This window comes from Nannospalax galili, unplaced genomic scaffold (assembly GCF_000622305.1).
Source record: "Nannospalax galili isolate Female #2095 unplaced genomic scaffold, S.galili_v1.0 scaffold691, whole genome shotgun sequence".
Classification (NCBI taxonomy): domain Eukaryota; kingdom Metazoa; phylum Chordata; class Mammalia; order Rodentia; family Spalacidae; genus Nannospalax; species Nannospalax galili.
In genome coordinates, this window is record NW_008330362.1 from 887,454 (window position 1) to 910,384 (window position 22,931).

Here is a 22,931-nt window from a genome sequence, read left to right on the forward strand (position 1 = left end):
TTCTTGCAGAAGACCCAGGTTCGAATCCCAGCACCCACATGACAGCTAACAACTATACATAACTCCAGTTCCAGGGGATCCAACAGCTTCTGACCTCTGCGGGCATTGTATGACATGGGTGCACTTACCTACGTGCAGGTAATACACACATACACATAAAATAAAAATAATAAAATTAAAAAAATATATACAAAAGCTGTCCTGAAACTAAATCAAAAGATGGTAAAAACCAGGAATCCCTCAATAACAGATCAATTTTGATTCTGTCTAATGGATATTTTAAGGGCCTTAAACTAAAATCTATATGGAAATAAGACAACTTTACCAACTTAGTGGCTCAGTCTGGGGTTTACATTTTATTGGGGTGAGGGAGAACAATTGTCCAACTCTTTATAACTAACATAGTGAAAAGCAAGTGAATTACTTAAGGAAGAGGTAATAAGGCGGCTAGAGAGCTGGTTCAGCGGTTAAGAGCACTGACTGCTCTTGCAGAGGACCGGGGTTTGATTCCCAGTAATCACATGGTGGCTAACAATGGTCTGAAACTCCAGTTCCAGGAGAATCCAATGCCCTCTTCTGACCTCCAGGGCATTACACAAGACAGGTGCATTTACATACATGCTGGCAATACACTTGTACACATAAAATAAAAACAATAAATAAAATATATTTTAAAAAAAAAAAAAAAAGGAAGAGAAGGCTGGGCATGGTGGAGCATGCTTTTGATCCCAGGACTTGAGAGGCAGAGGTAGGAGGATCTCTGTGAGTTCAAGGCCAGCCTGGTCTACATAGTGAGTGCCAGGCCAGCTGGGGCTATAGGGAGACCGCTGTCTCAAAAAGACAAATAATAGATAAATAAGTAAATAAATAACTTACAAAAATGATGCAAGTTGGGCATGGTGGCACACCTCTCTAATACTAGCTACTTGGAAGGTAAGACAGGAAGATTGCTTAAACCCAGAAATGAGGCTAACTTGAGCAACATAATGAAACTCCATTTCAAAACCCAAAGTTATGTAAAAATCAGTTGAAAATAGCAAATGAAAACTTAAAAAGAAAAATTAATAACACTCTCAATCACATCATCAAAAGATCCATGTCAAGAAAAACACAAGTTGTCTGAGTCCAATTTACATTTATATTAATTCTTTTTGAGCAGTATCACTAAGTAATATAGGGAAAATAAGTGAGAATGTAATTAAAAGCAGGGAAAAAAATCTCTTTACTAAGTCTAAAATGATGTGAACTATATCAAAGTTCAGTAGGCTTCACTGAGATTATTCCTCACTCCCGAATTCAGGAAATAGTTTGGATCAGCAAGGCATAAATAAAACACCCTCACTTCCCTTCTCCAATTCTCTTTCGGTGATTTCTCTTAAACTTCTAAAGTATGAAACTGCATGTGGCACGACAAGGACAGAATGTGATTTACTTCAGGCACTCTTCATAGGTCATATTTTTGGTACTTAGGAGTTTTCCCTCTTTCTTAAAACTTCCTCCCTTCCATCAGATCCTTCCATCTAGGAAGAGGGAAAGAGTGATAACATTTTATAAAGATCTGCTTCTTCATAATTATTTAAATTGATTCAGATTTACAAGAAATACAAAAGAATAATAGAAAAATTGTTGCTTCTGGAAATGACAAACAGATTAAAATACATATGTACATATGTACGTATGTGGATGTGTGTATATGTTTAATATGCTATTATAACCAGAAACCTAAAAGATATTTGGCATGGTGTGTTCTGCATCGGAAAACCCTCCAACTACTGAAATCCATAATTAGGATGCTTCTTCACCAGAAGAAATCATAATCACCTTTATATAGTAAAAAACAGTATGCTTTGTTACAAGATCACCAGCCATTCAGAGATATGGTGCCAAGGAGTCAGAGAAAGTGAAGGGTAAATAGTGTAACACAGGAAAGTCTTCTTCCTCAGATTTTCCCTATATAGTCCATTTAGCTGAGATCATCTGTATGATTGCCATGTGCATTTTGATATAATATTAAATAAGAAAACAAAGAGAAAGTAATACTACAATCTGAGGAAATAAAGAAGAGTCTCGGTGCTACATTAAGGTATTTTTATCTGCTAAATGTGATGGTTAATTGCAATTGTCAACTTGACTGGATTAAGGCAACACCTAGTGTATTAGTGAGGCACACCTTTGTGTGTGTCTATGAGAGTGTTTCCAGAGATGAGGAAGACCCACCACTGGATGTGGGCATGCCACGATCATCTCATGGCTGGGCTCCCAGACTGAATAAAAGGGTTGGGAAGGAGAAAGCCAGCTGAGCACTGGCATTCCCCTTTTGGTTTCCTGGCCATTTGTGCCACAGAAGAAGCTGCTTCCACCATGTCTTCCCCGCCAAGATGAACCATGACCAAAATAAACCTTTCCTCCTTTAAGTTGCATTTTGTCAGTATTTGGTCCCAATGACAAGAAAAGTAACTAATACATCAAGGATCTGACTAACCAACTATAGCATTTGAGAGTGGGGTAAATAATAATTTCTAGACTATGGATAACTTTGCAACTTTACACAGGAAGCAGAGTGTAGCAGTATCACTGATTTTTTTGGTGCTAAAAACTAAATAATATAAATTGGTTTTGGTAAAGTGTGGGTAAATATTTATGAGGTTTGAGAAAGGAATAATATTGGCTTAGCAAAACCTGACATTGCTATGTGTGGTGGCACATGCTTGAAATCTCAACATACAGGATACTAGCCTATGCTAAGACCCATCTCAAAAAAACAAAAAGAAATTTAAAAATCCAGCTGTCCATCCACTAAGGTAAACTCCAAGTCTAGTCACTTCTCAGCAACTCCATCACAGTCCAAAGCCACCATCACCCCCCTGCCTCTATTACTACAGTACAGCCAGGCAGATCATTCTGCCCCTGGTCTTACCCCTCAAATCTTTCTAAACACCAGCCATCAGCCACCAATCCTTTGAAAGCTAAGTCAAAAGCAAAAGCTAGTGTGGCTGAAACAGAGGGAGTGAGGGGAGTGGCAAAGAAACAGGAAAGTAGAGGCATCTTGAAAAGTCTCAGTAAAGGCCTTATGTTTTCTTCTGGATGAACTGACAATCGAATGGAGGGCATATGACCAGAGATGGTTTGGAAAAAAAAAAAAAAAAAAAAAAAGGACTCTCAGAGGAAAGATGGAAAATGAATAGGACTGGAAGCCAGAGAACAGACAGGATTGAATAATCCAGAAGGAAATTGAAAGTGGAGCAGAGGGTGAGAAACGCTGGGCTGCAGGTGTGGGGAGTGAGCATGTTCGATTGGATTTTGAAGGAATATCTCACAAGATTGGCTGAGGAACCAAATGTGAGGCAACAGTACTAAAGCACAACTCTCAAATTCCAGTAGGCAAATGGGACTGCCCAGTACTGAAAGGGGGGAGACTGTAAGAAGTGATGATACTAAGACTTCTGCCTTGAGTATGTTAATTTAAGCTCAAGGTGTTAGAAGGCATCTCCATGGAGAAGTCCATCGGATAGTTAAGTCTGGAGTAAAGGAAAGATCCTTGTTGGAAACAATTTTAGATACCAGCTTGACAAGAACTCAAAGCATAACATTCCTATTAAAAACCATGACAAGGGGCATGGAGAGAGCTCAGCCGGTAAGAGCCCTTACTGCTTTTCCAGAGGACATGAGTTCACTTCCCAGCATCCATGTCAGGTGGCTTACAAACATCTTTGGGCCAACCGTGTATTCAGAAGCAAAGCACACTGAAGCTATGCAATGCAACACAGCCAGAAACATCTCTAATTCATTATGCATTTGATTTTGACTTAATTTTTTGGTTGCTAAATGTTTATAAATCTTTAACTGTTCCACTTTCACAACCCTCACATTCAGTTATGCAACCCACATAGAGTCATGACCCACACTTTAAGAGACTGTTCTGGAGGAATTCAGATTCCAGGGGAAGTGAAACAAGCACAGGCGCTAAGTACTATAGCAAGCCTGCATCGCCCAAGGTCCTTGGAGCCTAAAGTAGGAGAATCACTTGAGCTCAAGAATTATAGGCCAACCTTGGGGCTGGAGAGATGACTCAGCGATTAAGAACAATGACTGCTTTTGTAGAGGACCAGGGTTCAATTCCCAGCACCCACATTGTGGTTCACAAACATCTGTAGCTCCAGTTCCAGGGGATCTGAAGCCTCCTTCTGACCTCCGTGGGCATTGCATGACACAGGTGCACTTACACACACACATATAGGCAATACACTCATACGCATAAAATAAAAATAATAAATAAAATTTTAAAATAAGAATTATAGGCCAACCTGGACAACACACTAGGAACCTGCCTCAAACAAACAGGTGGAAATATTCAGATCACAAGATGCTTAAAACAGATTTTGGAGCATAGGAATTGGTAATGACAATATAGATCGTAACTGTGCAAGTGTGTGCCTGTCTCTTATGGCCTTTTGCTGAGCAGGACCCTCGGTCCACACAAGTGAGTAAGAGCTCTCCCTGCCCTGGAGGAGTTCCTTCAGGCTGCAAGAAATAATAATAATAATCTGTAAAAAAGAAAGCAAGCAAATGCCTGAGATCAAGAAACTGAGAAGGCAGGGAAGGAACTAAGTTGACTTGTAAATAGGTAAACCAAGAATAACAAAAATAGTGGTAGAAATAGACAGTTACCAGGCACTAAAATAGTCTTTGAATAAGCAAAAATAGCAGAGGGATGTGCAAACGACCACACACAAGCAGCATGGATAATGGTATAATGTGACAGGACTTGTTTCAAAGGGATTAAGAGATTTTAAGACAGGAAGCAGAAACAAGAAACAAGTCCCTTTGGCAAACAGGAGTCTGGGAAATAAAACAACCTCTACTTGAGAGGTCAACAGAAAAAGCAGTTGCATTAGGTATTTTATTTAGTGTCCCCTAAAGTCTGTATGTTGAAATCCTAGTCTCCAGTAGCAAGTGGTACAACTGGGAAGTGGTGGAACCTTTAGGAAGTGAGGCTGAATGGTCACTGGGGACATGGCCCTCAGGGGTGTTTGCTCTTCACCCTTTCCTCTCTTTTTGCTTCCTGGCCACTATTAAGGCAAGCAACTTTATTTCATCATGCACTCGCTACACCATGGTGCTCTGTCATCCCAGGCTCAAAATCAACAAATTAAAACCTCTAAATTAAGAAAAGACTCTTTTTGTGCCAAGTGTGGTAGTGGCCCACGCCTTTAATCCCAGCACTCAGGAGGCAGAGGCAGGCAGATCTCCGTGAGTTCAAGGCCAGCCTGGTCTACATAGTGAGTTCCAAGACAGCTGGGGCTACAGGGAGACCCTGTCTCAAAAAAAGACCAAAAAAAAAAAGAAGAAAAGACTCCTTTCCTCCTGTTAAGTTGATTCTTCAGGTATTTTGTCACAATGATGGAAAGGAAACTATAAGATTAGAAAACTACCAGATTTAAGATAGACTATGAAGAGAAAGGGATTACTCAATTGAAGACATCAGTTTAACTAAAGATATTCTGTGAATTCCAAAAGAATTTAGATAGGGAAGAGCTAAGAGTGTAGGATAGAAACTGCTGCCCATCCTCTATTCGTCCCTGTTGCTATAAAAGAATTTAAAGTTGTTATATGCCCAGCTACCTAGAATAGACTTCCCCAGATGTTCTCTGAACTAGGAGTGGCCACATAGGGCATTAGCAATCTAAGCCACAGGAGATGACAACTCTATGAACCTAGAGGCCCAATCTGGGTTTTCTATTCTATGAGGGTTGCATACAACTGCCCAAGACCAGTGGTAACTCACAGTGTGAACCGTACATGAAATACCTAAGGAAATCATTTTACTGTCTCTTAGAAAATTTAGGCATAATTAGCAAATAAAAACTTGAAACCACAGCATAATTAGCAAATAAAAACTTGAAAAAAAATAGCATTTGACATCCCCCATACCACACAATGAAGGCTCTATATGATACAGCAAGATGAAGAAACCAAGATTTTGACATCCTGGAAAGACTCACATTAAACTTATACCACCTGTTTATACTCAAGTACAGAGAATCAAGTTTTATCATATTTAAATTGCTGGCCTCAACAGCTATTCCTAACAATGAACTAATGCTGAGAATTAAATCTTGAATGTGGAGGCTGAGGCAAACAGGCATATTGTTGTGAAGGAATACTCTCAAAGGTCTCTTAAAAGAAGTTAACCAATTTATATTTGATTCTTCTTCTTGGAACTAGTCTACTAGGGGATTTGTTGATGGAGAGTTTTGTAAGGAAAGAAGGGACAGTCTTGCAAAGAGAACAAAGACTTCTGTGATTTCTTTTCAGTCTGGCTAACAGGAAGTTTAAAGAGGGAAAGGAATCTCAAGAGTTATAAATTTTCATTTATCCCAATTTCTGCTTAAGCAGGGGGCTCTGTCCTTAGACCTTTCCGGGATCTGCACTCATTGCTTTGGTGAACTCACCCAGCTTCATGGTTTCATATAAATTTGAACATATTCACTACATGGTGACGACTCTCAATTTCGTGTTCAGTTCACATCTCATCTCTGTTGAACCCCAGACTTTTATATCTAACTACCCTACTTGAATGTCTAACAAATATCTGAAAATTAATGAGCTCTCTACGAAACCTCTGATCACTCCTCCATGCCTGCTCTTCCCATGGTTCCCCCATCTTGGTAAACAGCATTTCCATTCTTCCAGATGCAGAGGTCAAAAGCCTTATGCTATTACTGGCTCTCTTCTCACATCAAAAATCTAAGTTGTTAAAAAATAAACAACAAAAAAAAAAATGGGGCTGGAGAGATAGTTCAGTGGTTGCTGCTCTTCCAAAGGCCCGGGGTTTGGTTCCCCGCACCCATATGGCAGTTCGCAACTGCCTGCATGCACATAGTACACACACACTCAGGCACATACTCATAAACTCAACTAAATAAATCTTTAAAAAAATAAATTAATGAAATAAAATTTAAAAGTTGGCTGAATCTTTAAAATATACAACTTTTGGGGGCTGCAGAGACAGCATAGCGGTTAAGAGCACTGACTGCTCTTGCAGAGGACCCAGGTTTGATTCCCAGCACCCACGTGGTGGCTACGGACCGTCTTTAACTCCAGTTCCAGGAGAATCCAAAGCCCTCTTCTGACCTTCTCGGCACTGCACGACACAGGTGCACTCACATACATGCAGGCAATAGACTCATACACATAAAATATTAAATATTTTTAAAAAATAAAATATACAACTTTTCTTACCCCAAAAACTACGGCCCCAATATACCATCAGTTACTAGCCAGGATTACTTCACCATCACCTAATTGGTCTCCTAGTTTCTGAACATTCTACGCTTGTCACAGCAGCCAACACAACTATATCAAAGATGAGATTACCTCACTCCAAGGTAAAGCAAAGTTCTTGCAATGCTGACCCAGACTCCCACTGATGATTAATATTATACACAATACTTGGCTACATTATGGTGTCTCCTTTTTTTTTTTTGAGCAAACACTAATCTAATGTTGTAAAAGTATTTTTCACAGGGGATAAACACAACCAGTTTTTTTTTTAACAGTTTATTATTTTTATTTTATGTGTGTGCACGTATTGCCTGCATGTAGGTAAGTGCACCTGTGTCATGCAATGCCCGCAGAAGACAGAAGAGGCTGTCGGACACCCTGGAACTGGAATTACGGGCAGTTGTTAGCTAACATGTGGGTGCTGGGATTTCAACCCGGGTCTTCTGCAAGAACAGTCAATGTTCTTAACTGCTGAGCCATCTTTCCACCCCTAGTTTTTTTTTTTAAGTTTAACATATTCCTCTGCATATTGTGGGTATGCTTCATCCAATCAGTTGAAGTCCTTAAGAACAAAGACAAGATGTTATTCAAAGAAGGGATTCTTTTACAGACTACAATACAGATCCTGCCTGTTTCCATCCTTCAGACTCAAATGTGCAACATCAACTTGCACCTGAACCTCTAACGTGCTAGACAGCATAGCCCTATGGATTTCAGACTTCGCAACTCCCATAATCAAGAATTAATTCTAATTTTAATTTTTTTGAAGATTTGTTTTATGTATATAAGTGTTTTGCTTGCATGTATATTTGTGCACCACATGCCATGCCTAGTGCCCATGGAGGCCAGAAGAGAGCACTAGATCCTGGAATTGGAGTTACAGATGGCTGTGAGCCACCATGTGGATGCCGGCAACTAAATCTGAGTTCTCTGCAAAAGCCGCCAGTGCTCTTAACCACTAAGCCATCTTTCCAGTCCCAAAAGTCAATTCTTACACTCTCTGTAGGTAGTAGGTGGAGAGAGAGAATGTATGTGTGTGTGCATGTGTCTGAGTTTGTATGGGGGCGGTTACAATGTGTGTTGTGTATATATGGGGGGGTATAAGTAAAGGTAATAAGTACATAGATAAAATGAAATAGAACAGTAGCTATGAAAGACTTTAAATTAGGGTAGTTATCAGTTTGTTTGGAGAAAAAAAAAACATTAGAAAGGGATAGGTACATAGAACTGGAGGACAAAAAAGAGATCACAATCTCCTTTAAAATCACTTAATCAAGGATGCTGAAGATGGGTATCATGGTTTGACCCCACCAGAGGCTCATTCATGTGTCTGGACACTTGCTCCCCAGTTTTGGCACTGTTTCGGGAGACTATGGAACCTTTAAGTGGTGAGGACTTGCTGGCAGACAGAAGCCACTAGAAACAGGCCTGAGGGTTCTAGCCTGGCCTTGCTTCTGACCCCAGCTGTTTGCTGGTAGGTACCATGGTGAGCAAGACACCTCTATATTCCTGTCTTCATGGACCAACCCAATTCCCTGCTACAAAGGCTGCTGTGACACCTACCATGATGGACTACAGCCTCTGAAATGTGAGGCAAAATGAATCTCTTCTCTTTCAAGTTGCTTCTGTCAGATATTTGGTCAGAGCAGTAAGAAATGATGACTAACATAAATTGGTACTTCTAGTTTTAAATGCAGTGTGGCAGTTCACAGAAATAGACAGATGGGAAATGGACAATGTAAAGTATAAAACAATGCCTAGCCTCAAATACAGAGCAACTAAAATTAGAACAGTAAGATGCCATTTTTCTATTATCAGGGTGGACAAAAAGAAAAATGCCTAGAATCTGGAGCTGGCATAGAAAGAAATACGTTACTTCTCTTAAAGAGCTGCCTTTCCTATGTTTGGGAAACCTTCAAATTTGAGTCTTTCCCATATCGAAAAAAAAAATCTCCATTAAAAAAGAAAAATCTATTTCCTCTCCAGCTCTTATTACAGATGGGACATGGATATATAACTTAGGCTCTGCCAATGTTATCTGTGCCTTAATTTGAATCAGATGGAACTGAATCAAAAAAATAGGTATTATATAAGGAATGTGTTATAGGGAGAACTCTTAGTTGAAGAATTTACCATATACACATGAATATATACATATGTATAAATATATTAATTATATACATATATATAAATACTTATTCATTAAAAAATCCTGTATGGTACAAATTGAGCATCCCTAACCTAAAAATCTAATATCTAAAAAATTGCAAAATCCGAAACTTTTTGAGTGTCAATGTGACACAAATGAAAAAAATCCTACACATCAATGAAAACAAGAATGCACAGAAAAACAATAAATGGGTACGTCTTTCTTTCTATTGTGGTGATAAAAAAAAAGCTCACCAAAACCAACTTGGGAAGGAAAGGGTTTATTTCACCTTACAGCTTACAGTTCATCATTGAGGGAAGCCAGGATAGGAGCTCAGGGCAGGAATCTGGAATACAGACCATGGAGGTATGCTACTTACTGGCTTGCTCCCCTGGCCTGTGCTCAGCCTGCTTTCCTTTTTTAAAATACTTTATTTTTTATTTTATTTTATATGTATGAGTATACTATCTGCATGTATGTAAGTGCACCTGTGTCATGCAGTGCCCAGAAGTCAGAAGAGAGCACTGGATCCCCTGGAACTGGACTGACAGGTAGTTGTTAGCCATCAAGGGGTGCTGGGAACAGAACCTGGGTCCTATGCAAGAGCATCCAAAGCTCTCAACCTCTGAATCATCTCTCTAGCTTACTTATAAACCACCTACCCAAGGCTGGCACCACCTGTAGTGGGTTAGGCCCTCCCACATCACTCAACAATCAAGAAAAAGTCCCACAGACATGGCCATAGGTCAATCCAATGGAGATAATTCCTCAGTTGAGGTTTCCTCTACCCAGGTACGTCAAATTGACAACCAAAGCTATTCAGCACAGGTACCATGCACAAAATACCTCATGTATATATGCATATATTCCAGAATCGAAAAAAAAAAGCCCAAAATCTGAAATACTGCTGGTCCCACATATTTTACATTAGGGATACTCAATTTATACTATCAAAAACTGAAATTTTGGGCCACTAAGATGGCTCAGTAGGTAAAGGTGCCTGCCGCCATGCCTGAAGACCTGAGTTGGACGTTGATGGACACACACACACACACACACACAAGCATGAACACACAAATTGCAATTAATTTTTAATGGAATTTTGTATGTGTAATTTAGAAGATGTATGAGCACATGCATATGTGTGTGAGCCAGTGCCTGACTGCACACATAACAGTGACCAGAGGAGGATATCAGTTGTTTTCCTTTATCACTCTCCATCTTATTTTTTGAGGCAGGGTCTCTCATTGAACCTGAAATTTACCATTTCAACTAGGCTGGTTGGCCAGTATCTCCACCTCCAAATGCTGCAGTGACAGACATGTGCAGCCATCCCTGGCTTTTACATGGTTGCTGGGTATTTGAATTCAGGTCTCTTGCTTGCAAAGCAAGTGCTCTTACTCACTGAGCCATCTCCAGTCCCAAACTGGAAATTTAAAGCTAAACAACCTACTAGTACACACCTACAATCCCAGCACTTGGGAGGTAAGTGGATTAGGAGTTCGAAACATCCTCAGCTACATAACAAGTTCAAGGATAGGCTAGGGTACACAAGACTGTGGAAAAAAAAAAAAAAAAAAAAACACTCTCAGGGCTAGAGTGATGGCTCAGTGTTTAAGAACACTGGCTGTTCTTGCAGAAGACCCAGGTTTGAATCCCAGCACTGAGGTGATAGCTAGCAACTATCGGTAACTTCAGTTTGAGGGGATCTGACAGCCTCTTCTGTCCTCTGCAGGCATTGCATGACATGGGTGCACTTACCTACATGCAGGGAATATATACATACATGTAAAAAAATAGTAAAAATATTTAAAAAAACAAAAACAAAAAAAAACACTCGCCAGGTATGGTAGTGCGCACCTTTAATCCCAGCCCTCGGGATTAAAGAGGCAGAGGCAGGCAGATCTCTGTGAGATCAAGGCCAGCCTGGTTCACATGGTGACTTCTAGGCAGGCGACTAGGAGACCCTGTCAAAAAATAAAAAATAAATACAAAACCCTGGAACTTTAAAGTTCATCACAGATTATACATAAATGTATGGTTATGGAGGGGTTGCCTTTGGTTTTGTTGTGCTTCTTGTTTTTGAAAATGAATCCTGATATGTTACACAGGTCAGACTTCAATTCCTGGACTTAAGGGATCTTCTGGCTTCAGCCTCCTGCGTAGTAGGACTACAGTTATGTATTATTTACATAGTAATACAGTTATGTATTACACTCTGTTACTGTGATTAAACATCATGACCAATTTATAAAAGGAAGAGTTTGTTTGGGTTTATGGTTCCAAAGAGTTTATCATGGTACAAAGGCATGGCAGCAGAGGAGGCTGGAGTAGAAAGCTGAGTGCTCACATCTTCACTCACACAGGGACAGAAGCAGAGAGAGAGCAAGCTGGAAGCCGGGCAAGGCTATGAACTCTCAAAGCCCACCCCCAGTGACATGCTTCCTCCAGAAAGGCCACACCTCCTAAACCTCAACAAACAGTGCCACCAACTATTTTGCCTGCATATTTGTAAGTGCACCCATGTGATACAGTGCCCACAGAGGCCAGGAGAGGATACAGGCCAGGATACATGTCAGATCCTCTTGAAGTGGAGTTAGAGACAGTTGTTAGCTGTCAGGTAGGTACTGAGAACCAAGTATTCAAATATGAGAGCCTATGGAGGTCATTTCTCATTCCAACTATCACAAAGCACTTGCCTATATGTGTTTTTAATGTGGAACAGAGATTCAACTAAGAAAATAGACTTGCACTAGGCACTTGAAAAAAGTTAAGAAGATTTTAAAAAGAACTTGATTTATAAAATAAGACTGAAATGGGCTAAAAAGATGGCTCAGTAGTTAAAAGCACTGGCTGCTATTGCAGAGAATCCAGGTTTGGTTCTCAGAACCCACATGGCAGCTAACAACTGTCTGTAACTCCAATTCCAGAGGATCCAACACCTCTCCCGGCGTCCATGGGTACTGCATGACTTGGGTGCACTTACACATCTGCAGGCAAAACACTCCATAAAGAAATTAAAAATAAATTTAAAATGAGAAATAAAATGAAGAGATGAGAAAATTTTTAGGCAGAAAAAAGAGAAAGCCTAACTTGTTAACAAGAATGTCTCTAAAGATAATAGCAGAAACACCTCTAGCAGTAAACAGAAATGTAAAGGAAAGAAAGAAATCAGAGAACTCAATCTCACATATTTATACCAAGTTTTATTTGTACATTGACTAACACTAGAGCACTGATATTAAAAGATAATCATTGGCTGGCTTGCTTATGAATATCCAAGGGTCTATTTTTTTTTTCAAAATGTGCAGGGCTGGGGAGACAGCTCAGTTGGTAAAGTGCCTGCCTTGCAAACATGAGGACCTGAGTTCAAGCCCTAGAACTTACATTTTAAAAAAAAGAAGAAGAAAAAGCCAGGGGGTTGAAAAATGGCTCAGGGGTTAAAAACGTGTATTGCTCCTGCAGAAGACCCACAGAGGGCAGCTCACAACTGCCTATAACTACAGCTCCAGAGGATCCAACACCCTCTTCTGGCCTCCATGAGCATCTGTATACATGTGCAAATACACACACACACACACACACACACACACACACTGTTATGGTTGGTTTGAATTGTTAACTTGACCTGGGAAAAGGGAACCTCAACTGGGGGATTTACTCTAACAGACTGGCCTGTGGGCATGTCTGTAAGGTATTTTTTGACTAGGAGTACCCAGCTCACTGTAGATGGTACCACCACTGGGCAGATGGTCCTAAGATGTGTAAGAAAGCAAGCAAGCTAAGCACATGCCAGTAAGCAGCATTCCTCCATGGTCTCTGCTTCAGCTTCTGTCTCCAGGTTCCTGCCTTGAGCTCCTACCCTGGCTCCCCTCCACGATGGGCTGTAAGTTGTACGGAGAAATAAACCCTTTCCTGCCCAAGTTGGGTCTGCTCAGTGTTTTATCACAGCAATAGGGAAGCAAACTAGAAGACATACATAATATATTTTTTAAACTTAAAAAAAAAAAGCCAGGCATGTGCTGTAATCCTAGTGCTAGAGAGGCAGATAGGTGGATCCTTGGGGCTTGCTAGCCAGCCAGCCAACTCCAGGCCAGTAAGAGACCATGTCTGAAAAAACTAAGTGCAGCCAGCAAGATGGCTCAGCAGGTAAACATGCCTGTGCAAGCCTCACAACCTGAGTCCAATCCCCAGAACCTACACGGTGGAGTATCACCAGGGACTCTGGTGACCTCTTCTGGCCTCACTCATGTGTATAAACCTACACACAGACACACACAATTAAAACTAAAAACAAAGACTTTTAAAAAAGAAAGAATGGAAGAAAGGAAGGAAAGGGAGGAAGGGAAGGATGGAAGGAGGGAGGGAGGAAGGAAATTGGGAAGAAAAACTCTCCTTACCCTGTCTTCAGTCTTCAGTTTTAAAGGACTTACAGTTATAACACTGTACAGGAAGTGGGGAGCCTGGAGGCACTAAATAGCACCATGTGAGCCAGAATGTGATGCCAGGACAACTAAGTGCAAGGCAAGAAAGAAACAAAATGCTGGTGTGTCCAGCAGTTACACTGTGTGTCTGTGTATGTGTGTGTGTGTGTGTGTGTGTGTGTGTGTGTGTGTGTGTGTGTCTGTGTGTGTGTCTGAGTGTCTGTGTGTGTGTCCACATGTGCATTGTGGGATGGTGTCTAAGGCCTTCAGTATGCTAGCAAGTAGTATAACCCCAGGCCTGGTTATATGACTTTTTAATTATGAGGGACTTTTTTCCTCAAGACTACTTCAATTGGATTGTCTGTCACTTGTAATCTAAAGAGGCTTAGCTTAGGCATGACTTTGTACTTTTTAAATTCTAAAGATGACCAGGCGTGAGGCCACATGCTTTTAATCCCAGCACATGGGAGGCAGGAGCAGGCAGACCTCTGTCAGTTCGAGGCCAGCCTGGTCTACATAGTGAGTTCCAGGCCAGCTGGGGCTACAGGGAAACTCTGTCTCAAAAAAAAAAAAAAAAATCTAAAGATGGTATTTCCTCAATATGATTGATCTAGTGCTAGCCTCTCTCACTTAAACCATGAAAATCTAATCTATTTTTAGTGCTCCTTTGTGTTGTTTCTGAGACAGGGCCTCATTAGCCCAGGCTGACCTCAAATTTGCTGTGTAGCCAAGAATGATCTTGAACTTCTGATCCTCCTGCCTCCACCAGTGTAGTGCTGGGAGTACAGGCAAGCATCACCAAGCTGGGCTAATATTCCAATTATCCTGTCCTATTTTCACTTCTGAGCTACGTGCTTTACTGCTACTGCCTCCTGAATGTAACTTCCCATAATTAACACACAGGAAGAAACATAAATCCATCTTTCAAATGGTACTATATCCTTCGGGGACTTTTCCTATCAAGAGGAATATTCATCACCATCTCTACTAACATAATTTTTGAGCAATATTCTCTCTATATAAATACTATTTAAGTAAATCCATGTTTATTAGTTAATATTTAGGTGACCTAAATAATTATATTTTTAAACATTTATTCATAAATCTAAATTTAGACTTTCTAAAATCTTTTAGAAGGTAAACAAAATACAAATTATTGCAATTATGACAATGCTCAACCAAGCTTTTAAAGAACTGCAAATGAGGCTGAAGAAATGGTTCAGTGGTTAAGTGCACTTAGACCCAGGTTGGGTTCCTAGCACCTTCGTTGCAGCTACCAACTATCCTTAATTCCAGTTCCAGGAATTCGATGCACTCTTCTGGCCTCCACGAGCTCTGCATGACACAGGTGCACTTACACGCGTGCAAGCAAAACTTTCAACACACAAAATAAAAACAAATATTTTTTAGAAAAGAATTTCAAATAAGAATTTTAATTCCAATTCTTTATTTAGTTGGTTGGAGGTTTTTTTGTTGTGGTTGTTTGGTTGGTTGGTTAGAGAGTCTCGAGTATAACCCTGGTTGGCCTAGAATTAGCTATGCAGATCAGGCTGGTCTTAAACTCTCAGAGATCTGCCTGCCTCTGGCCCGTGAGTGCTGAGATTAAAGGTATGCATTACCACACCAAGCCCCCTTTTAATTATTTCTTCCTATAGGGTAAAATTTTACTTTTCTTCTTTTCAATTAAAAAAAAAAATTTGACACAGGATCTTGTATATAGCTTAAATTAGCTATGACCTTTTTAAAATATTTATTTTTGTGTATAAGCATTTTATTTTATGTGTATAAGCATTTTGCCTGCATGTGTGTGCCTGGAGCATGAGGCCAGAAGAGAGCCTATTGGATCCCCTGGAAATGAAGTTACACTTAGTTTTGAGCCACCATGGGGCTGCTGGGAACCGAACCCAGGTTCTCTGGAAGAGCAAGTGCTTTTAGCCTTTGAGTCATTTCTTCAGCCACTGGCTTTGATCTTCAGACCCTCTTGCCTCAGCCTACAACTGCTGGGATTACAGATGTGTAGTTCCCATTCCCCCATAATTTTATTTTTGTTTTGTTTTGAGTTTTTTTGAGACAGGGTCTCCCAGTAGTCCACTAGTCTGGAATTCACTATGTAAACAGGATGGTCTCAAACTCACAAAGATCCGCCTGCTTCTGCCTCCCATGTGCTAGGATTAAAGGCATGTGACATCATACTTGGCTCCTAATTTTATTTTTCTAATGTACAAATAAAGAAAAAATGAGGCTTCCTTTCTCAGACTGCTTGAAGCTGCAGATACAGGTTGTTAGTAGATCAACTTAGACTAGAAAGATGATGGCAATACTTCCCCGAAACTGGGTTATGATTATAACTAAGCTATGATTGATTACATATAAACCAGTCTTTCTCAAGTGGACTAACTTCTCTTTAAAGTTAGATTCTGTTGATTTCATGAGAAGTGTCCACGGTATTGACAACAATCAACTCAAAGTCTTTATTTCTTGTGTTCCTAGTATCTTCTCAAAAATGACACTCAGGAGGCTGGGGAAATGACTCAGTTGGTGTATCAGTTACTTTTCTGTTGCTAGGAAAGACAACACCATGACCAAGGGAATTTTTAAGAGTTTATTTAACTTATGGTTCTAAAGTGGCAGGAGTCCATCACAGCGGAGAAGCATGGCGGCAGAGGTGGCTGAAGTAGAAGCAGAAGCTAAGCTCTCACATCTTTAAGCACGCACAGAAAGCAGAGAGTTAACGAGAGATCTGGCAAGGCTTAAGAACACTCTAAGCCTGCCCCCAGTGACGTCCTTCCTCCAGCATGGCCATACCTTCTAAGACCTCCCAAAACAGCACCACCAACTAGGGACAAAATGTTCAAATACTTGGAGCCTATGGAGGATGTTCTCATTAAAACCACCACAAGTGGTAAAGCACCAATGTTGACCTCTGGCGTGCGTACACACACACGGACATGTAGAAACATAAACATCCACTATATACACACAACAAATACATAAATTTGAAAATTACATAATTCATTCTTTCTTTTTGGAAACACAATCTCAAGTAGCCTTAGTTCATCACCTCAAACTCACAATATAACTGGGGATAACCTTGAACTTCTTATACTCCTGCCTCTACCACCTGAGTGTTCTTTTACAGGTGTTGTCACCACATCCAGTTTTATATAATGCTGCAGATCAAGTCCAGGGCATCCTGCATGCTAGACAAGCATTCTACTAACTGAGCTACATCCCCAACTCAAAATGTTCATAGTTCTCCAGACTTAAGTCTACTCTGCAGTCTACTCTGCAGCTGTCTGTTATGCCTTTTCTTCATTAAGCAACCTAGTTTGAGACTACTCTGAATATACTCTTTCCATCAGGCATGGTGGTACCTGTCGCTAATCCCAGAACTCAAGATACAGGAGCTGGAAGATCAGGAATTCAAGGCCAGCCTCGACTAACAATGAATTCAAGGCCTTTAATCCTAGCACTTGGGAGGCAGAGGCAGGCAGATCTCTGTGAGTTTGAGGCCAGCCTGGTCTACATAGTGAGTTCCAGGACAGCTGGGGCTACAGAGAGACCCTGTCTCAAAAACCAAAAAAAGAAAAAGAAAGGAAAAAATATGTTTTCAGAATGGGACATAGTTAGGTTCAATTAAATTTACCGATCAGTAAACTGATTTACTGAATCTATATTTTTTTCATATCAGTCATGAACTTTCTAGACCCACAGCAACCAAATCTGTAAAACTAGGATTCATCTATGATGTTCTTCCTGTTACCTGCTCACTAATCCAGAGTTACAAAGAATTAAGTACCTGATTGCCTTTAAGGATTGACACACTTAGCCATCAAGATCTACAAAAGCAATCATTTTCCCCAAAATGACTTTGGATTCGTCCTTCTTTATTGTGTCAGCACTCCTCACTTCCCACATAAAGACTGTTCAGTAACAATCTAAGGCCATGGCAGACCTCTTTTTGATATAACATATCCCACAGAAGTAGTTTGTTTTGTTTGTTGTTGTTGTTACTTTGTTTATGCATCTCCATGCCAAGAGTCATAATATATTTCAGAGCAACAATATAAATTCATTCATAAAGCCCGTTTATTAGTGCTTTATATGCCAAGCCCGAAGTATGTAACGGGAAAAAAAAATGAGGCTAGCAGTTCTCAGCTTAAAAGTTGCTGAATAAATACTTATTGGAAGTAGTCAAATCAAATCAGTGGTTCTTTAACACTGTGGGGAATTCGGACCACTTTTCAAAATCTGACATAAACTGTGGTTAAACTAATCCTCTAGGGAAAAAAAGCACAATCATACAGAACTTTATACAATTTCCACCTACCATCATATACTCAAACCAGGTTAAAAGCCTACTAATGAAGTTCTCTACGAGTAGGAATTGTCACACTTGTCTGATAATCCTGATTACTCCTTGCTCAGCGCAGTACATACGAATGCGACTTAAGAACCAAATAATTTCTCCATCATTGTAACTAGGTGACACTAGCAAATCGTTTCTTCCATTAGGATCCCGGTTGGCCACATTTTTTCCCAATCCAAAACCCTTTCCCTAGTGACACTAAGAACATAACACAAAGGATTCGAAAATCATCACTGTGCTATTCCCATGTGGTCTACAAATCGCTCAGTAATACCGATCTAGCTTTCCCTCTAAACTCCGTACCCAGAGCGCCCCAAGAGCTCTGCGGAGACGAAGTAACTGATGTTCCGCGAAGCGCATCCGGTCAGCGCAGGGGAAGGCGGGTTCAAAGACAGTGACCCCTTCCAGGCCCTTTCCTTACAACGCCTGGAAGTGAAGAAATTTACCTCAAGATCCAGGAAAGCAGTGGCGACTCTCTCAGAGCCGAGACTAGTCGCCGAGAAGTCTCCCGGCCTTCCCGTCACCATAGTGATTTCTAAGCGCTACGCTCGCTCGCCCTTCCCAGTTCCCGCGATACTTGCCCGGCGCCCGACATCCCAGCGGGCCCTAGGCCCCGCCCCCACGCGAGCCCGCCCTCCCCTCCAGAGGTGTCATTGGACCCCAGAGCCCCGCCTACGGTCGTGGGCGGGACTCTGCTCCGGTTTGGCATTTTTCCTCTTTTTCAAACTTCGTCAGTTGTTTTTCAACTGCAGGCGTGTCCACTGCAGGAGCCAAGGCCGTATTCCACACTTCTACCTCCCCGCTCTCCCTTTTCACTCGGTGGAAACTTCCCCGAAGGCCAGCGGCCCGCCAGCAGCCCGCGCATGCGCACCGATGGCCCGAAGATGGCGGTGGGAATCGCCGCACTTTTTTTCAAATTCGCGGATCCCAGAAACCATTGCGCGCATTTGTAACGAATTTCCGTTCGAGTTTGGATTTTAGGCGCCATTTTCGAGTGAAGGACCCGGAGCCGAAACACCGGTAGGAGCGGGGCGGGGGCGCGCATCCAGCGGTTCCCAGCCGTGTTCGGAGTGGACTTGCGGGCAGGTAAAGCGCTTCTTTTCCAGATCAGGTCGTCCCATTCCTCCTCCTTGCGCTGTCCGCGGGAGCGAGAAGACCAAGGCCTGGAGCCCGAGCGGCCCCGGGCGGCGGAGCTGCGCTCCTGTCACCCCTCCCCCCCGGCCGTGGCCGCTCTTCCCCGGGAGACGCTGCGCCCCGGCCGGCTCCGGCTCACTGCCCGAGTGTCGCGGCTTCCGGGGACACCTCACCCCCTCGGAGCCTTTCCTGGGGGGATTTAACGTGGTTTCTAGTGTCCGACGGGACGGCGCCCCGGGCCCCCCGCGGACACGGCGGGGAGGAGACCTCGGAGTCCCTCGGCCGTCCGGAACCGCAAAGGTGGGTTGAGGAAAGCGGGCGGCTGCTCGCCGGCCCCTGCATCCCAAAGCTGGACAGACTCCCCGAGCCCGAGCGCCCCACGCCCCACGCCCCACGCCCCGAGGGCGTGGTACTGTCAGGCGCGGGTGGCGCGGAAGGAGTTGAGTGGGTTTCCCCAGTCCCGCCTCGCTGCCACCGGGTATTGGGTGTCCGCTTCACTCCGCACCCGCTCTGCGAGCCGGCTCGGGAAACGCGGGGGCGGGCGGAGCGGGTCCTGCTGCGGGGGAACCGAGAACGAGCTGCGGCTGACCTGGCTCTCCCCCGGCCACAGCCACCATGCCGCGAAGAGGCGCCCAGCCCTCCACCGCCCGGCGCGCGGAGGAAGGGCCACCGCCCTCCCCGGACAGCGCGCACAGCGACGCGGAGCCCGTGCCTCTCGCCGGCCCAGCGGACAACGCGGCGGCCGCTGCAGGTGAGTGACCCGCCTGGGCCCCAGGTGCGTCGCGGCCCTGCCACCACCCGCTGGGGCTGTGGGGCTTGGGCAACAGGTTGACGTCGGAAGGTCGGGGTTCGACTCTAGAAAGCCACTCACGGTTTTCCGACGGGATTCCGTGCAGTTTCGGTGTAAGGGTTCGGGAAATGATGAGGGTGAGCGGGGGACATGGGATGTGGATTTCGGAGATGTTTTGGCGAGCTGCTGGCATCTGTGTAGTATTTCCGCTGAAAGCGGCTTGCGTGAACAGCCCAGAGTTGCTGGGCCTCCCGGACTGGACTGCAGGTGATGCAGAGTGCTGGTTCCCAGCCTCAGAGCTCACCTCTATGGTCTTAGATTACCTAAAGACAAGTAGATAATTCGAGAGCGTCTAGGTTTTGAGGTGTGGGAATTGGACGCTACTCCGTGACTCCTGTGACCGTGTCACTGAAGCTTGTGAGGTTTTCGGGTGCCTGAACCATGTAGAGTTGCGTTTTATTTGGACCGTTAGGATTCCTTCGCCTCTTTAAGACTGGGAGCAGGGACTACGTTGCGATCTTCGCAAGTTTACTTTATGGTGTGGTGTTTTGAGGAAGTGTTATGTATAGAATTTTATGACTGGTGGCTTTTTCTTTCAAGAATTTTCTTAACAAAATGAAGCTGAAAGATGATCATCCCCATGAGTTTAAGATAATACTATATCTGTGTGGAAAATACAGATTCCTAGTTTTCATAAGTAACATCTCTCCGTTCCATTTTTAAGTATTAGCAGGCTGTAGTCTTTTAAACTGATAACACTAATGTAGGCTTTTTTTTCCTCTTTGCCTGCCTGTTCCTTTCCTCTGACCTAGAGGTTCCAGGTGAGGAACTTGATAATAGAAGCTTAGAAGAGATTTTGAATAGTATTCCTCCACCCCCACCTCCAGCAATGGCCAATGAAGCTGGAGCTCCTCGACTTATGATTACTCATATTGTAAACCAAAACTTCAAGTCATATGCTGGAGAAAAAATTCTGGGACCTTTCCATAAGGTATTTGCCCATTTAAATAACTTGTAAGGCAGTATGTCTTTATTACAAGATATTTTCGTTTTCTGATTGTCCTGTTTACTACACAGACACGCGCACTGGTATGCACAAATACAGTATGTTGCCTATCATTTCAGCAACTTGAAATTGGTTTTTCTTTGTCTGTTATCTTTTTCTCTGGTACCTGTGTAGCCATAGTTTTCCTGTTAGATGGAATCTGCGTTTTTGCTAGAAGGGAGTTGTTCCCTTTAGCTTTTATAGAGTTTTGCAAAATGGCCAGGTTAAAATTTGAACATGGTTTTAAAATGCTGAAGCTTGTGCTAGAGAAGCACAGAATGTAGGAAAACTCCAATTGGGTTTTTGGAGAGTGTGCTTTTCCCTTCACACACTAGCCCACTCTCATTCTTAGAGTGCTTTTCCTTAAAAAACTGCTTGTCTATTTCTAAAGGAAAGAAAGAAAACTCAAACTGCATTTTCTAATAATGAAAACTTTCAAATGCCTTTAGTTTTCACTGCAAGCTATTAGTTTAAAATCAGTAGTATTAGTACAACCATTTGAACTTAAAATTTTTTAATGTATTTTTTTATGCAGCGCTTCTCCTGTATTATTGGGCCAAATGGCAGTGGAAAATCCAATGTTATTGATTCCATGCTTTTTGTGTTTGGCTATCGAGCACAAAAAATAAGATCTAAGAAGCTGTCGGTACTAATACACAATTCTGATGAACACAAGGATATTCAGAGCTGTACTGTAGAAGTTCATTTTCAAAAGATAATTGATAAGGTAAGGGATTTTTTTTTTTTTCCTGTTGGCAGCTTCAAGGAAAAGAAAGGATGTCAGTACATAGAACGTTTTGTTGGCTTGAATCTTTTTTTAAAATTTGTGTGTAATTTAAAACAAAAGAAATGTTGGCTTCATTTTTTTGTGTGATCATATTTACTTTGGGGGATGTAGTATTAACTGTCAAATATAAAGCATTAAAAACTGAAGAAAGAGAAATGAATTCTAAATAAACTGCTTGGTGTAATTCTTAACTTTTTGAAAGAAAACTTTGACAGTGTTCAGATCCTGAGTGCCAATTAGGTATTCGTTTACTATAAATTTGAGCTTCCTTTTTAAAGTTGTATTTTTGTTACTTTAAGACTAAATAACCTGATCTTTAAAATGTGATCATTCATTTTACCATCTCTCTTATTTCATTGTACATCCAGCTTGTTATTGTAGCCCATGTACCTGTGACATGAAAGAGACTTTCATCTCTTTGAATTACTGTGATGAAGTTTTTTTGAAATGGTAGGGGCAGGCTAACATTTTTGTTTTTTGAAAATAGAGACAATTATAAAGTGTCCAGGTTATTTACATGGTTCTGTTGATACTGTGGTTTTTTTCTTGTCTGTTTATGATTGGCTTAAAAACATGATTCAAAAAATGACTGAAAGGAACCCAAAAATAAAGAATTGCACATAATGAAGTGGTTTAGGTAACTTAGCTGTTGGGGTTTTTTGTTTGCTTGTTTTTCTTTTTTAAATTTAGAGAACTTGACCCAGAAGCACCTATGTTAATTTTGCTTCATTGTTGTAAAATTTAGGTTAGATAATAGATTGCCAGTAAATCGGATTTTATTCAGTTGCCTGCTTAATTACATTTAATTCATCTAAAATTGAAAAGCTATATGACAGCATTTAAGGACAGATGAACTTTAATGTTAAAATAGATGTGTTTATAACTGATTTTTTTATGTAATTGTGGATTTTTTACAGTCCTTTTTACCTTCAGTTAATAGTGATGGGTA

At 41.8% G+C, this 22,931-nt stretch overlaps 2 protein-coding genes across 2 annotated transcripts in view; one reads left to right on the forward strand and one right to left on the reverse strand.

Annotated features, from left to right (window-relative positions):
• Ift80 (intraflagellar transport 80) overlaps positions 1–18,806 on the reverse strand; it is a gene marked incomplete in the record, with an annotated part of 133,406 nt that extends 114,600 nt beyond the window's left edge. The window contains 1 exon segment of the mRNA XM_008847287.3: positions 18,673–18,806.
• A 352-nt stretch (positions 18,807–19,158) lies between these two features.
• Positions 19,159–22,931, forward strand: part of Smc4 (structural maintenance of chromosomes 4) — a 38,821-nt gene continuing 35,048 nt past the window's right edge. Inside the window, exons 1-4 of the mRNA XM_008847294.3 lie at positions 19,159–19,312; positions 19,971–20,111; positions 20,963–21,141; positions 21,731–21,922. Coding sequence (XP_008845516.1) covers positions 19,976–20,111; positions 20,963–21,141; positions 21,731–21,922 — 507 coding nt within the window. The 5' untranslated portion in view covers positions 19,159–19,312; positions 19,971–19,975. The remainder of the gene's footprint in view (positions 19,313–19,970; positions 20,112–20,962; positions 21,142–21,730; positions 21,923–22,931) is intronic.